This window comes from Triticum urartu, unplaced genomic scaffold (genome assembly GCF_003073215.2).
Source record: "Triticum urartu cultivar G1812 unplaced genomic scaffold, Tu2.1 TuUngrouped_contig_159, whole genome shotgun sequence".
In the NCBI taxonomy this organism is placed as follows: domain Eukaryota; kingdom Viridiplantae; phylum Streptophyta; class Magnoliopsida; order Poales; family Poaceae; genus Triticum; species Triticum urartu.
Genome location: NW_024112031.1, coordinates 13,546 through 31,147, shown reverse-complemented (window position 1 = coordinate 31,147; position 17,602 = coordinate 13,546). Strand labels below are relative to the sequence as shown.

The following is a 17,602-nucleotide window of genomic DNA, read 5'->3' as shown; positions in this document are numbered from 1 at the left end:
TTATCAATCCCTCAATTGGCGCCCATACCAAGAGAGAAGGGTGGGATGGTGCGATCGTAGAACATGACAAATTTTCCTATGTAGAACATGCAGAGCAATTAGGTGGTCTGTTGTTTTTACTTGCTCCTGTATTTAGTACGTGAACATGAAAGGCTAGGTTAAGTGTTGTCAGCATGAATTAACATAAAAAACTGGCGCTTAAAAGGATGTACCACTCAAGAATACAGAAACAATTTTGAAGTACAAACATAGTGGCCTATTTCCAAAGCATATGTGCCAGCAAACAGACCTGGACTTCAGCACATCGATCAACTGGCCATAGCCAACCAATTGTAGGAGGTCCAGGAGATGCAGTATAATGAGGCCCATACGTGCTGATGTGAGAAGGATCCTAAAGCAGTTCCATATTTGCTCAAGAAGAAGCAGGTTAAGCTCCACGGTCTGAGCAGCAATATCCCTAGGCGAGTAGTGGCGCGGCAAGGAGGGTGCTGGAGAGCATGGGAGCTGAAAGGAGAGGATGGCATGATGCGGCGGCGGTAGGCTAGTAAACCTCATGGGACGTGAGGATAGAATAGTACGTATAAGGTTAGGTTGCACTATTATTTTCTTCCCTAGAATTTATTCTGTGTAAGGGAGGCGGACACTAGATCTACTGATGTGTTTCAAGCCAAGGCTGTCGTGTACATGCGTGTATCTTGTCCTTTCTTCTTTTTTTCTTTTTTTTGTTCAGTTTTTTTTAACTGAGGTATGTTTTGTGTTGTTGATTGATTGGTGATTATGGGAGAATTGAAGCGGCACATGTTTCTACATACTGGCAATGGTGGGAATTTAGAGAAATTTACCTTTAAAGTAAATCCAATGGTTGTGATTTTCTGATTTACATAATTAAAGGCTAGATATTTCTAATTATTATGGAATTCTATAGCATATTTATCTTTTTTCTAGTTAGCCGGTAACCCAGACAAAGCCTTTGGATTAGGGAAACGTTTCCAGCCGGCAGTCCGGCCGAGTCTTCGGCCGGACGCGCGCGCTTCGTTCGATTGCTCTGTATCCTGCGGCCCCGCGTGCCCCTCGTTTGACTAATTGCCTGAGCCAACCACCAATCGTTTCTTTTTTCTTTCTCCCGTTTCCTTTCTTCTTCCTCTTATTCCTTTTTCTTCTCTCTCCTGTGCAGGAGGATGGCGAGGCGCATGTTGCTTGTGAGAGATTTTTGGACTCCCCATGCTGCAGCCGCGTCCTGTGGAGCTACGACTCGAACGATTTTCATTGCCTCCTCTTCCCCTCGTTGCTGACGGTGCGGCAGTCGCCATGGATGCGCTCATAGACAACTTCTTTTTTTTTATGGAGTGTTGCAACCAGCCTCGGGAGATGCTACATCCGGCGGCGAGGGATGTTACAACCGACAAGTTTTTTTGTTGGAACCAACCAAAGGTTCTGTCGCTGATTTTTTTTTGGCTGGAACCAGTGTCTTGTTTTGCTACCGGCGGCTTCATTTGCTACTACCGGCGACAACGTTTTTTTGCGACATAATTCATGAAGATGATGCAACCTCGACGACGGGTGACAACATTTTTTTGCTGCAAACTATGAAGTTTTTCGCTACCACCCGCTATAGGGTTTGTTACCATCATACACAGCGGCCGGCCGGCGTTTTTCTTTTGTGTTTTGCTACAACCATGTCATTTTTTGCTGCAATCGGCAACCACAGAAGCTACATCGGGTTAACATTTTTGCTACAATGATGATGACGGGCTGTGGCGGTAAGCTTTTTTGCTGGAAGCGATACTTTTTTGCTACAACAGGTATCGTTTTTTGTTGGAACTAGCAAGAGCCTCGGGAGGGCACACGGCGAGGTACAGCGCGACCACAACGACAGGTGCTGCGGCCGGCGGCCGGCGCTACCGGAGATGCGGCCATGTCCCCCGGAGCCGGAGATGCAAGCCTGCAACCACGAGTGCATGTTGTTGCATGCATGAAGCCGATGAGAAACGCAGGCGGCGAGGGCGGCGACCGGTGGTGACCGACGGTGAGGGCGGCGACCAGCGGCGAGGGTGGCGACCGGCGGCGGTTCTTCAAGGTTTTGCTACATGGGTCGTCCATGTCTAGTGTTGGAGGCGGCGCTGCTTTGTTTTCCCCTCTGCTGTTTGGTTGAATCCGTTTAATTGGAAAGAAAATGATTCCAGATCTGACGGTTAAATGCAATCTAATCAAACGGCCGCGCTGTGTCCAGCCGAATTGATTGCGCCGGTGCGCCGGCGCAGATTAGTCGCCTTTGGATTATTACCATGATATATAATAATAAGAGGAAATTTAGGTTCATACTATAGCCAAATAATGTGCCAAATTAAAATTTAAACAGTGGGGATATTTGATCAGTAAATTAAATTTTAAATATAAATTATTAGGCACTAATATTAAGCATTAGAGGAGTATATCAGACATGGTCATGTAATGAGTTTCCGAAGTGTATACATACGTGATGTTTCCTTTTTTTTCAATATTCCAAGTGCATGAACGTACGTGTGTGTATTCTTTTTTTTTGTATGATTTGACACATATCTTTCCTAGGACAACACGTTCCTTGTTTTTTTCTAACTTAACAGGTTTCTTGTTTTTTTTAACTTAACATGTTCCTTTCTTCTTTGAAGTCAACTTAACACGTTCCTTGTTTTTGTAAGGAAAAGTCCGACTTCTTCTTGACTATTTTCCCTGGGATGCATGCAATCTTTCTAACGTAAGTTTTTTTCGATGAGGAAACAAAGTGGCCTCCAGATGTATATTTTTTCAACAGGGTGGAGCCAGGGAGCACGTACGGGAGAAAATCTCATCCTTTTCCCGTTTACATGTATGTGTTTTTCTTAGTTTTTTTTTTTTGAAGTTGTGTGTTTCTTAGTTGGTGCATGTACGTGAGTTCTCTTTTTAAAGAGGCCCACCATTTACCAAATATATTTTCTTTAACATATGTTCGTTCAGATGTGTCACGTACAGTCGTTGGAGGCCCAGAGCATTATATATGTTAGATAAATCTAACGGTCAAGATAATTCTATTTGTTAAGATTTACCAGATCGAGGGCTAGTAATTTCTAATTAACGTGCAATTTTCTAGCATATTTACCTTGCTCCTGGTTCACCTTATATTACTTTTAATATATAAATAGATGCAACATAAATATGTAGACAAGACCTGTGTTTGTTTTTTATTCCCAAGTTTGAACTAGTATAGTTCGGGTTCTTACATGATAGTGCATGTCACATTATTTTTTCACCGCTACAACGACCAAACCATGGACTGAGAAAACGGTGTTTCATATATCTAGTACTAGAGTTATTTTCTTCTCAGTTAGTACCGAAGATGCCAAATGGCGCGATGGTGCAATATGGAGGGATGTAGACATTGCACATTGCAGGTAGCGTCTGTAGCGCTAGGTTCCTTATTTCCTCGAACTGGGGCAGTTGTTGAGGCTGGACAGAGCCCTGGGCCTGTGGGTTTTGCTGAGATGGCCGGAAGGAGCCCTGGCCTAATGGATATTGTTGCAGAGGCTGTTGGAAGGAGACCTGGCTCGAAGGTTGTTGTTGTTGTTTTTGTTGTTGATGCAGAATAATAGCATGAACAACATTGTGAATGGCCTGGCACTGCGACTGCTCAGGGATCTGCCATAGGTGCTGACAACACAATTCTTGCAGCAGCTGGTAAGTACTTTGTTGCAAAACTTGTGATCTTCCATGCGCTATGTTGTGTTGCTGCAATACAACATCCATGCATGGAATCAGTTGTTGTTGCAAAATTTGTTGAAGGATTTGTTGTTGTTGTTGTTGTTGTTGTTGTTGTTGCTGCTGCTGCTGCTGCTGTGAAATTGGTTGTTGTGGTTGCGAATACTGTGGTTGCGGTTGTGGATATGGTTGTTGTGGTCGAAATGGTTGTGGCTGTGAATATGGTAGTTGCGGCTGCGGAAATGGTTGCAGCTGCAGATATGGTTGTTGTGATGGAAATGGTTGCGGCTGTGGATATGGTTGTTGTGGTGGAAATGGTTGTTGCTGCCCTAGAAATTGTTGTTGTTGTACCAATGGAACTTGCTCTTGTGGCTGTTGCTGAGATGGATTTTGTGGCTGCAATTGTAGCACTGGAACTCTAACTGCAGTTGTGGCGGTGGTCGCCACGATAGCAAGGAGGGCAAGGATGAGAAAGGTCTTCATGGTGGATTTGTATTGACCACAACTTGCTTGGCTTAAAAGATGCGCTCTACTAATGAGAATGATGGATGAGGAAGGATGATCGTCATGCTATGGGTCTATTTATAGCTGCCATGGAACGATCTCTTTCACAATTGGCATTTGTTTGTGTGAAAAGTGCTTGGATGCTTCTAAAAATCATCATTTGGTATGTTCTGTTTGGTGGCACTACTTACAAGTGTATTCTTGGACTGGTCATTAAAGTTCCATGTTGTTGCACTTTCATTCCACCACCAAAAAGGTGTGATAACATGCATGACTCATCTTATTCACTTTACAGCTCAAACACTAATCTAGATTGCCTATTTTTCTGAAACTAAGTTTGTAATTTTCTGCAAATTGTTACGCATAAACTAGATAAGCATGGCTGTCACGGTATATAGTTTGTAATCTTGTGTGGTCTGTTAAGATAGATAAGACAAGTAATGTAACTTGCTTTAGTAGGCCATGACTCGTCAAATTCCTTTTACATGTCAAGTGTTGTAGTGTTCTAGAAGTTATTAGCAAGCATAAATTTTGTAATGTTCTACAAGTTGTTACGTGTAAACTAGATAAGCTTGACTTGCACACAAACAAGATTGTAATCACTAGTCATCTACCCGTGCAACTGCACGGCCTAGCTATTATAGGGGTACATATTTATTAATAAATATTTATATGTAAAATTCAAGCGCTTAAATTACAGATATCATACATCTGAACATATGCTAAGCTATTCAAACAATTGTAGTACAATATAAGCACATATATTATAAACTTCATTATATGGAAGAGTGCCTCTACTTCCCATTTATATTAAAAAATATGAACATTTACAATACCAAAACTATATAGTATGGAAATACATTTCATGACGCATCTGGTAATATTGATTTCATATTGTGAATGTTGATATTTTTTTTATTATAAAGTTAGTTAAAATTTACAAATCTTGACTTTGACCAAACTTTATATGTAGATTAAAAATAAATGGAGGGAGTATCTTGGGGTCTCTGCCACGCCACATTTCTCATACATTCAGTACGCGTGTCGCCCCGAACGAGTGGAGACTGCATCGTCACCTTATCCTTTCCCTGCAGGCTCAAGTCTGCTTCTTCCCAATCTTTCATTTATAATCAAAGGAGAGTGAGGCGAGCTGGCCGGGCAGCTCTTCGTCGGGGACGTCGTCGTCTACTTGCGCGCGCCAATGGCCAGCTCTCGCCGGGATTCACCCTGTGCCCATGTACAACCGCCTTCCAGAAGCCATCCGAGCCGCGGCCCCGCAACGCTCGCGCGGAGGTCCCAACTTAGGAGGTGGACGAGGCTGTGCAGCTCGCGGCTAAGCTGCTCTTCGTCGGGGTCGCCGTCGTCTCCATGCGCCACACGGGAAGGAAGTTGGTCACCGAGTTCCCGGGGATTCGCCGCGCACCCAGGTACTCCGCCGCCTCCCTAGTATCTGTCTGAGAGGCGGCCCGCGACGCGTGAAAGTGTGTCCCGATTTTCGGACCCCCCAGCACTGATGTGGTCTCCCTTACCCATGTTGCAGCGACTGTGTTGTCGCATCGGGGACTGATACCGACATGCAGACCGGCGATAAGACTGAGACCGGCGCCGAGACTAGCGGAGTTAGTCTAGAACCGAAAGCAAAGAGGCCACGACGCCTAAACCAGCTCATGAGTACTAGATTGGCGGTCACGGAGATGGACGACGGTATTTTTGAGACAATAGCGCCCGAGGAAGCGCAATCGTGCTACGGCAATCAAATAGGTTGCATTGTACGGACAACTATAGAAGATAGATAATATGAGGCCCTCCCTCCTAAAGAAGCTGCACCAGATATTCTTGTTCCCGGACCGTAATGAAAAGGATAATAAAGATCCAGATAAGGACCTGGCAATGAAGAAGATAAACAAACACGCCATGACCAAGTTCAGCGATGTGTTGGCCGCCTGGAAAACAAGGTTGAAACATCAGATCGTCGACAAAAAGGAACCCTTGCTACCTCTTGCGCACTGCGTTGGTTTTCCCCGAAGAGTGAGGGATGATGCAGCAAAGTAGCGTAAGTATTTCCCTCAGGTTTTGAGAACCAAGGTATCAATCCAGTAGGAGGCTATGCGTCAGTCCCTCGTACCTGCACAAAACAAATAAATCCTCGCAACCAACGTGAATAGGGGTTGTCAATCCCTACACGGCCACTTACGAGAGTGAGATTTGATAGATATGATAAAGATAATTTTTTTGGTATTTTTGTGATAAAGATGCAAAGTAAAATAAAGGCAAAGTAAAAAAGCAAAGGAAATAACTAAGTAGTAGGAGATTAATATGATAAAGATAGAACCGGGGGCCATAGGTTTCACTAGTGGCTTCTCTCGAGAGCATAAGTATTCTACGGTGGGTGAACAAATTACTATTGAGCAATTGACAGAATTGATCATAGTTATGAGATTATCTAGGTATGATCATGTATATAGGCATCACGTCCGAGACAAGTAGACCGACTCCTACCTGCATCTACTACTATTACTCCACTCATCGACCGCTATCCAGCATGCATCTAGAGTATTAAGTTAAAAATAGATTAACGCCTTAAGTAAGATGACATGATGTAGAGGGATAGACTCATAAAATATGATGAAAACCCCATCTTGTTGTCCTCGATGGCAACAATACAATACGTGCCTTGCTGCCCCTACTGTCACTGGGAAAGGACACCGTAAGATTGAACCCAAAGCTAAGCACTTCTCCCATTGCAAGAAAGATCAATCTAGTAGGCCAAACCAAACTGATAATTCGAAGAGACTTGCAAAGATAACCAATCATACATAAAAGAATTCAGAGAAGATTCAAATATTATTCATAGATAGACTTGATCATAAACCCAAAATTCATCGGTCTCAACAAACACACCGCAAAAAGAAGGTTACATCGAATAGTTCTCCAGAAGAGAGGGGGAGAACATTGTATTGAGATTCAAAAAGAGAGAAGAAGCCATCTAGGTAATAACTATGGACCCGTAGGTCTGAGGTTAACTACTCACACTTCATCGGAGAGGCTATGGTGTTGATGTAGAAGCCCTCCATGATCGATGCCCCCTCCGGCGGAGCTCCGGAACAGGCGCCAAGATGGGATCTCGTGGATACAGAAAGTTGCGGTGGTGGAATTAGTGTTTTGGCTCCGTATATGATCGTTTGGGGGTACGTAGGTATATATAGGAGGAAGGAGTACGTCGGTGGAGCAACAGGGGGCCCACGAGGGTGGAGGGCGCGCCGGGGGGGTAGGCACGCCCCCTACCTCGTGGCCTCCTCTTTTGTGTCTTGACGGAGGGTCCAAGTCTCCTGGGTCTTGTTCGTTGAGAAAATCACGTTCCCGAAGGTTTCATTCCGTTTGGACTCCGTTTGATATTCCTTTTCTTTGAAACCCTAAAACAGGCAAAAAACACCAATCTTGGGCTCGGCCTCCAGTTAATAGGTTAGTCCCAAAAATAATATAAAAGTGGATAATAAAGCCCAATATTGTCCAAAACAGTAGATAATATAGCATGGAGCAATCAGAAATTATAGATACGTTGGAGACGTATCAAGCATCCCCAAGCTTAATTCCTGCTCGTCCTCGAGTAGGTAAATGATAAAAACAGAATTTTTGATGAAGAGTACTACTTAGCATGATTTTAATGTAATTCTTCTTAATTGTGGTATGAATATTCAGATCCGAAAGATTCAAGACAAAAGTTCATATTGACATAAAAATAATAATACTTCAAGCATACTAACTGAGCAATTATGTCTTCTCAAAATAACATGGCCAAAGAAAGTTCATCCCTACAAAATCATATAGTTTAGTCATGCTTCATTTTTGTCACACAACAATGCTCTCATCATGCACAACCCCGATGACAAGCCAAACAATTGTTTCATACTTTAGTGATCTCAAACCTATAAACTTTCACGCAATATATGATTGCAAGCCATGGACATAACACTATGGGTGGAATACAATATAATGAGTGGAGTTATGTGGAGAAGACAAAAAGGAGAAAGTCTCACATCAACGAGGCGTATCAACGGGCTATGGAGATGCCCATTAATAGATATCAATGTGAGTGAGTAGGGATTGCCATGCAACGGATGCACTAGAGCTATAAATGTATGAAAGCTCAACAAAAGAAACTAAGTGGGTGTGCATCCAACTTGCTTTCTCACAAGCCAAGTTCTATAATGAAAAATTCCCACTAGTATATGAAAGTGACAAATCAAGATACTCTCTATCATGAAGATTACGGTGCTAGTTTGGATCACAAGTGTGGAAAAAAGTATAGTAGCATTGCCCCCCTTTTTATATTTTTTTATTTGGCCTTTTTTTGGCCCTTCCTTTTTTCTCTTTTTGGGACCATGCTCTATTAATGATGATCATCACACTTCTATTTATTTACAACTCAATAATTACTACTCGATACTAGAACAAAGTATGACTCTATATGAATTCCTCTGGCGGTGTACCGGGATATGCAATGGACCAAGAGTGACATGTATGAAAGAATTATGAACGGTGGCCTTGCCACAAATACTATGTCAACTACATGATTATGCTAAGCAATATGACAATGATGAATGTGTCATGATGAACGGAATGGTGGAAAGTTGCATGGCAATATATGTCGGAATGGCTATGGAAATGCCATAATAGGTAGGTATGGTGGCTGTTTTGAGTAAGATATAAGGAGGTTTATGTGTGAAAGAGCATATCATATCACGGGGTTTGGATGCACCGGCGAAGTTTGCTCCAACACTCAATGTGGGAAAGGGCAATGCACGGTACCGAAGAGGCTAGCAAGGATGGAAGGGTGAGAGTGCGTATAATTCATGGACTCAACATTAGTCATAAAGAACTCACATACTTATTGCAAAAATCTACAGGTCATCAAAAACCTCGGTACTACGCTCATGCTCCTAGGGGGATAGATTGGTAGGAAAAGACCATCGCTCGTCCCCGACCGCCACTCATAAGGAAGACAATCAAATAACACCTCATGTTTCAAATTTGTTACACAACGTTTACCATACGTGCATGCTACGGGACATGCAAATTTCAACACAAGTATTTCTCAATTTCACAACTACTCAACTAGCACGACTTTGATATTAGTACCTCCATATCTCAAAACAATCATCAAGCATCAAACTTCTCTTAGTATTCAAAACACTCTTAAGAAAATTTTACTAACTTTGAATACCTAGCATATTAGGATTTTAAGCAAATTACCATGCTATTAAGCATCTCAAAATAATCTAAGTGAAGCATGAGAGACCAATAGTTTTTATAAAACAAATCCACCACCGTGCTCTAAAAGATATAAGTGAAGTACTAGAGCAAAACTATATAACTCAAAAGATATAAGCGAATCACATAGAGTATTCTAACAAATTCCAAATCATGTATGGCTCTCTCAAAAGGTGTGTACAGCAAGGATTATTGTGGTAAACTAACAAATAAAGAGTCAATAATACAAGACGCTCCAAGCAAAACACATATCATGTGGCGAATAAAAATATAGCTCCAAGTAAAGTTACCGATAGAAGTAGACGAAAGAGGGGATGACTTCCGGGGCATCCCCAAGCTTTGGCTTTTAGGTGTACTTAGATTATCTTGGGGGTGCCATGGGCATCCCCAAGCTTAGGCTCTTGTCACTCCTTGTTCCATAATCCATCAAATCTTTACCCAAAACTTGAAAACTTCACAACACAAAACTTGAAGTAGAAAATCTCGTGAGCTCCGTTAGCGAAAGAAAATAAAAGACCACTTCAAGGTACTGTAATGAACTCATTATTTATTTATATTGGTGTTATACCTACTGTATTCCAACTTCTGTATGGTTTATAAACTATTTTACTAGCCATAGGTTCATCAAAGTAAGCAAACAACACACGAAAAACAGAATCTTTCAAAAACAGAACAGTCTGTAGTAATCTGTAGCTACCTCAAGAGCTGGAACCCCAAAAATTCCAAAATAAATTTCTGGACGTGTGGAATTTATCTATTAATCATCTGCAGAAATAATTAACTAAATAGAACGTTCCAAATAAAAATGGCAGCAGTTCTCGTGAGCGTTGAAGTTTCTGTTTTTGACAGCAAGTGTAACAAGACTTTCCCCAAGTCTTCCTAACGGTTCTACTTGGCACAAACACTAATTAAACACAAAGAACACAACCAAAACAGAGGCTAGATAAATTATTTATTACTAAACAGGAGCAAAAATCAAGGAATAAAAAAATATTGCGTTGCCTCCCAACAAGCGCTATCGTTTAACGCCCCTAGCTAGGCATAACAAGCAAGGATAGATCTAGGTATTGCCATCTTTGGTAGGCAATCCATAAGTGGCTATCAGAATAGATTCATAAGGTAATTCAATTTACTTTCTAGTAAAGTGTTCCATGCCTTTCCTTAATGGAAATTGGAATCTAATATTTCCTTCCTTCGTATCAATAATTGCACCAATCGTTCTAAGGAAAGGTCTACCAAGAATAATAGGACATGAAAGATTGCAATCTATGTCAAGAACAATAAAATCTACAGGCACATAATTCCTATTTGCATCAATAAGAACATCATTAATTCTTCCCATAGGTTTCATAATAGTGGAATCCACAAGGCGCAAGTTTAAAGAGCAATCATCAAAATCACGGAAACCTAACAAATGACACAAAGTCTTTGGAATCGTGGAAACACTAGCACCCAAATCACATAAAGCATAGCATTCATGATATTTAATTTAAATTTTAATAGTTGGTTCCCAATCATCATAAAGCTTTCTAGGGATAGAAACTTCCAATTCAAGTTTTTCTTCATAAGATTGCATCAAGGTATCAACGATATGTTTAGTAAACGCTTTATTTTGACTATAAGGATGAGGAGAATTTAGCACGGATTGTAACAAGGATATACAATCAATCAAAGAGCAATTTTCATAGTTAAATTCCTTGAAATCAATAATAGTGGGTTTAGCAACATCTAGGGTTTTAATTTCTTCAATCCCACCTTTATCAATTTTAGCATCAAGATCAACAAATTCTGAATTCTTGGAACGCCTTATAGGTAAAGGTGGATCATATTCAGTCCCATCATTATCAAGATTCATATTGCAAAACAAAGATTTAATAGGGAACACATCAATAACTTTTAGATCTTCATCATTATTTTCATAGGAACTAGAAGAACACGCTCTTATAAAGGCATCTTTCTTAGCACGCATCCTAGCGGTTCTTTCTTTGCACTCATCAATGGAAATTCTCATGGCTTTGAGAGACTCATTGACATCATGCTTAGGTGGAATAGATCTAAGTTTCAAAAATCAACATCAAGAGTAATTCTATCAACGTTCCTATCCAAATCATCAATCTTGAGCAATTTTTCTTCAATCAAGGCATTGAAATTATTTTGCAAAGTAATAAATTCTTTAATATTAGATTCAAAATTAGAGGGCATCTTATTATAATTTGCATAAGAATTTTTGTAGGAATTACCATAATTATTAGAGAGATTACTATTATAAGGCCTAGGGTTGAAATTTCCTCTATACGCGTTGTTACCAAAATTGTTCCTACCAACAAAATCCACATCCATAGATTCATTATTATTCTCAATCAAAGTAGACAAGGGCATATCATTAGGATCAGAAGAAACACTCTTATTAGCAAATAATTTCAGAAGTTCATCCATCTTTCCACTCAAAACATTAATTTCTTCTATCGCATGCACCTTTTTATTATTAGATCTTTCAGTATGCCGTTGAGCATAATTAACCATAATATTATCTAGGAGTTTAGTAGCTTCTCCTAAAGTGATTTCCATAAAAGTGCCTCCCGCGGCCGAATCTAAAAGATTTCTAGAAGCAAAATTCAATCCGGCATAAAAATTTTGTATAATCATCCACAAATTTAAATCATGGGCAGGGCCATTACGTACCATTGGTTTCATTCTCTCCCAAGCTTGTGCAACATGTTCATGATCAAGTGGCTTAAAATTCATAATATCATTTGCAAGAGAGATGATCTTAGCAGGAGGAAAATACTTAGAGATAAAAGCATCTTTGCACTTATTCCATGAATCAATACTATTTTTAGGCAAAGACGAAAACCAAGCTTTAGCACGATCTCTAAGCGAAAAAGGAAATAGCTTCAATTTAACAATATCATTATCCACACCTTTCTTGTTTTGCATGTCACACAAATCAATGAATCTATTTAGGTGGGTACCGGCATCTTCACTAGGAAGGCCGGAAAACAGATCTTTCATGACAAGATTATGCAAAGCAGTATTAATTTGACAAGATTCTGCATTGGTAAGAGGAGCAATCGGAGTGCTAATAAAATCATTGTTGTTGGTATTGGTGAAGTCACATAATTTAGTATTATCTTGAGCCATCGTGACAAGCAACACTAGTATAAAAAGGGTCAAACGTGAAGCACATTAGTGCCGGTTTGTATTTGAGCCGGCACTAATGTATACATTAGTGCCGGTTCCAACGGCTAGCCGGGGCGCTTTCATTAGTACCAGTTCATGGCGAACCTTTAGCACCGGTTCGTGCCACGAACCGGTACTAATGAGAGTGGTGGCAGGATGTTGTCAGACTAGGGCCCCTCCAGCCCCTTTAGTACCGGTTCTTGGCACGAACCGGTACTAAAGGTTGTCCTACATAAACCCTTCGTCCACCCGAGCTCGCTCTGTTCTTCCCCTTTCCCCTCTCCTCTCTGTTCTTCCCTTCTTCCTCTCGAGCTCATCACACATTTTGCCCAAAATTTGTCAAGATTTGAAGGCCCCCATCCATTCAAATGATCACAAAGGTTAGCAACTTTGTCCTTTCATCTCTCATTGCTAGATTAGCTCCTGCAATGCTTTATATAGTGATTAATTTGTGAGTTCAGTAATTTGGGAGGATATATATATATATGTGTGCTATTATTTGATTTATATGCAATTTTTTCTAGGAGGTATGTGAACCGGAAATTCTAGCCGACCCTATTGTCGAGAGGTTAAATTTAGTTGAAAGAGAAAACGAGTACTTGAAAGAAAAATTGAAAAGAATTGAGGGGGAGAAGATGGAATTGGAGTTGCATGTTGCCGATGTCGTCGATGATCACAAGATCAAGATGGAGAAAATGCGCTTGAAGATTAGAAAGATTAGAAAATATGCCATCGATAGTGAGGCTTGGTATCATTATGCTGTTGGATCCATTGTTACCTTAGTTGCGATCTTGATCGTATTTGTTGTTGCATTTAAATGCTTTAGCTAGAGAGTTATTTGTTTGTTGTATTTAAGTGTTGTATGAACTTGTATTAATTTGGTCTATTCGGTGTTGTGTAATGAAGATGAGCCGACAATGGATGTACGATGACCGATGCTCTCCCCAGTTCGTTGAGGGCGTGCATATTTTTCTGCTTGCGGCTGAGGCAAACAAGCGGGCGGATGGTTTTATGCCTTATCCATGTGCTCGCTGTAAGAATGGTCACAATTACTCTACGTCAAGAACCATTCACGTCCACCTGTTTAAGTCCGGTTTCATGCCCCACTATAATGTTTGGACCAAGCACGGAGAAAGAGGGGTTATGTTGGAAGACAATGAAGAACAAGAGGACGACGATAGCTATCCTGGCCATGGGTTCCCTGAATACGATGATACAAAAATGGGGGAAGAAGCTGAGCCGGTAATGCAGGAAGAAGCTGAGCCGGCAATGCGGGAAGAAGCTGAAGAAGAAGCATCAGATGAGCCCGTTGATGATCTAGGTTGGGCCATTGCCGATGCAAAGAGAAACTGCGCAAGTGATTTGGAGAAAAAGAAGTTGCAGCGCATGTTAGAGGATCACAAAAAATTGTTGTACCCGAATTGCATAGGTGACAAGAAAAAGCTGGGCACCACACTGGAATTGCTGCAATGGAAGGCAGAGAATTATCTGACAAGGGATTTGGAAAGTTGCTGGTAATGATAAAGGATATGCTTCCAAAGGACAACGAATTGCCCGAGAGTACGTACGAAGCAAAGAAGGCTGTCTGCCCTCTAGGGTTAGAGGTGCAGAAGATACATGCATGCCCTAATGATTGCATCCTCTACCGCGGTGAGTACGAGGATTTGAACGCTTGCCCGGTATGTGGTGCATTGCGCTATAAGATCAGCCGCGATGACCTTGGTGATGTCGAGGGCCGGCGCCCCAGGAAGAAGATTCCTGCCAAGGTGATGTGGTATGCTCCTATAATACCACGGTTGAAATGTTTGTTCCAAAACAAAGAGCATGCCAAGGCGATGCGATGGCACAGAGAAGACCGTAAGAAAGACAGAAAGTTGAGAGTACCCGCTGATGGGTTGCAGTGGAGAAAAATCGAAAGAAAGTACGGGAAGGAGTTTGCGGATGACGCAAGGAGCGTATGGTTTGGTCTAAGCGCAGATGGCATTAATCCTTTTGGGGAGCAGAGCAGCAACCATAGCAGCTGGCCTGTGACTCTGTGTTTGTATAACCTTCCTCCTTGGTTGTGCATGAAGCGGAAGTTCATTATGATGCCAGTGCTCATCCAAGGCCCTAAGCAACCCGACAACGACATTGATTTGTACCTAAGGCCATTAGTTGAAGAACTCTTACAACTGTGGAATGGAACAGGTGTACGTGCGTGGGATGAGCACATGTGGGAAGAATTTGACCTAAAGGCATTGCTATTCGTGACCATCAATGATTGGCCTGCTCTCAGTAACCTTTCAGGACAGACAAACAAGGGATACCGCGCATGCACCCACTGTTTGGACGATACCGACAGTATATATTTGGCTAATAAGAATGTGTACCTGGGACATCGTCGATTTCTTCCGAGCAGGCATCCCGTAAGAAAGAAAGGCAAGCATTTCAAAGGTGAGGCGGATCACCGGACGAAGCCTCGCCACCGTACTGGTGCTGATGTACATGATATGGTCAAGGATTTGAAGGTGGTCTTTGGAAAGGGTCTTGGTGGACAACCTGTTCCGGATGACGCTGACGGACGCGCACCCATGTGGAAGAAGAAATCTATATTTTGGGACCTGCCCTATTGGAAAGACCTCGAGGTCCGCTCCACAATCGACGTGATGCACGTGACGAAGAATCTTTGTGTGACCCTTCTTGGCTTCTTGGGCGTGTATGGGAAGACAAAATATACACCTGAGGCACGGGAGGACCAGCAACGTATGCACGGAAAAGACGGCATACATCAGGGTCATGCAAGCTACGCTCTTACCAAAGAAGAGAAGGAAATCTTCTTTGAATGCCTGCTCAGTATTAAGGTACCGTCTGGCTTCTCGTCGAATATAAAGGGAATAATAAACATGGCAGAGAAAAAGTTCCAGAACCTAAAGTCTCATGACTGCCACGTGATTATGACGCAACTGCTTCCGGTTGCATTGAGGGGGCTTCTACCAGAAAACGCTTGATTAGCCATTGTGAAGCTATGTGCATTTCTCAATGCAATCTCTCAGAAGGTAATCGATCTAGAAATCATACCAAGGTTACAGAATAATTTGGTGCAATGTCTTGTCAGTTTTGAGTTGGTGTTCCCACCATCCTTCTTCAACATCACGCACGTCCTAGTTCACCTATGCGAAGAGATTAACGTTTTGGGTCCTGTATTTCTACACAATATGTTCCCCTTTGAGAGGTTCATGGGAGTCTTAAAGAAATATGTTCATAACCGTGCTAGGCCAGAAGGAAGCATCTCCAAGGGCCGTCAAAATGAGGAGGTCATTGAGTTTTGTATTGACTTTATTCCTGACCTTAAGCCGATTGGTGTTCCTGAATCGCGGCATAAGGGCAGACTGGATGGAAAAGGCACGCTAGGAGGGGAACAAATAATATGTATGGATGGACATTCTCTCACTGAAGCACACTACAGAGTTCTATAGAATTCCGCCTTGGTGGCTCGTTATATGGATGAACACAAGAATTTGCTACGCTCCAAACACCCGGAGCGGTCTGATGACTGGATTACACGTGAACAAACCAGGAGTTTCGCCAGTTGGTTGCAAGCACGTACCATGCATGACACCTCTATTGAAGATGACCTGTACTTGCTGTCCTAGTTACCATCTTCGAATATAATGACTTTCAAAGGGTACGAGATAAATGGTAATACATTTTACACGATCGCCCAAGATAAGAAGAGCACCAACCAAAACAGTGGTGTCCGCTTTGATGCAGAAACCAAGATGGGAAAGGAAACATATTATGGTTATATACAGGACATATGGGAACTTGACTATCGACGTGGTTTGAAGGTCCCTTTGTTTCGGTGCAAATGGGTCAATATGACACGAGGCGGGGTAACAGAAGACCCGCAGTACGGAATGACAACAGTGGAACTCAACAATCTTGCGTATGCAGACGAACCATTCGTCCTAGCCAATGATGTGGCACAGGTTTTCTATGTGAAGGACATGTCTACCAAGCCAAGAAAAAGAAAAGATAAGGAAGCGAATGCATCGTACGATGAGCCAAAGCGGCACATAGTTCTTTCTGGGAAGAGAAACATTGTGGGAGTGGATGACAAGACAGACAAGTCAGAAGATTATGAAAAGTTTGATGAAATTGCTCCATTCACAGTGAATATTGACCCGAGCATCCCGTTAAATGATGAAGATTTTCCATGGTTACGGTGCAAAGGGGCACACGCGAAGAAAAAGTTTCACACCCAAAGATCTGGGATGTGATCGGCTTCACTAGCTATCATCACTTTCTTCTGTGTTTCACACCCAGAAGGGAATCTTTATAATAGTCAGGGTAGTTAATTATGTGTTTTGGCATTTGAAACGCGAAGAAATTTTATGTGCAAACAAATTCTTTCATGCCTTCACTGATTTTTAAAGATAACTTATTCACAAACTAGTGATTCACACTAATTTCAAATAATTCAAAATTTAAACTATTCAAATTTGAAAACTACGTGCACTAACAGAAAGTTTGTAATTTTTTGTACCTAAAGCAAAAATATTCACAAAGAAACTCTAAATACAAAAAAAACAACTCAAAAATAAATAAAGCAAAAAAAGCCCGCCTACTAGGCTAGAGCGGCCTGCATACGACTAGAAACCCAACCCGTTGTTGGGCCAGGATGCAGGCCCGCAAAGGCCCAGTAGGCCCACGGGGCAGCACAACACAGGTAGGCCCAGAAGGCCTGCATTTGAGAGGAGCTCGAAGGAGCAGCCGCGGCTGGGTTTATAAACCAGTGCGGCTGCCCTTCGCTAGGCGAGGTGGGACTAAACTTTGCACCCCTCGCCTGGCAGCGCATCCCCCTTTAGTACCGGTTCGTGGCACCAACCGGTACTAAAGGGGGGGCCATTAGTACCGGTTGGAGCCACCAACCGGTACTAAAGGGGGTCGCTTCCCG

General features: G+C 42.0%; 1 protein-coding gene across 1 annotated transcript; it reads right to left on the bottom strand.

Annotated features, from left to right (window-relative positions):
• Window positions 1-3,174: 3,174 nt before the first annotated feature.
• On the bottom strand, window positions 3,175-4,271 carry LOC125526727 (alpha/beta-gliadin). Its single transcript, XM_048691366.1, has one exon. The coding sequence runs from the start codon at window positions 4,192-4,194 to the stop codon at window positions 3,337-3,339; it is 858 nt and encodes a 285-aa protein (XP_048547323.1). The 5' UTR covers window positions 4,195-4,271; the 3' UTR covers window positions 3,175-3,336.
• Between the last annotated feature and the right edge of the window lie 13,331 nt (window positions 4,272-17,602).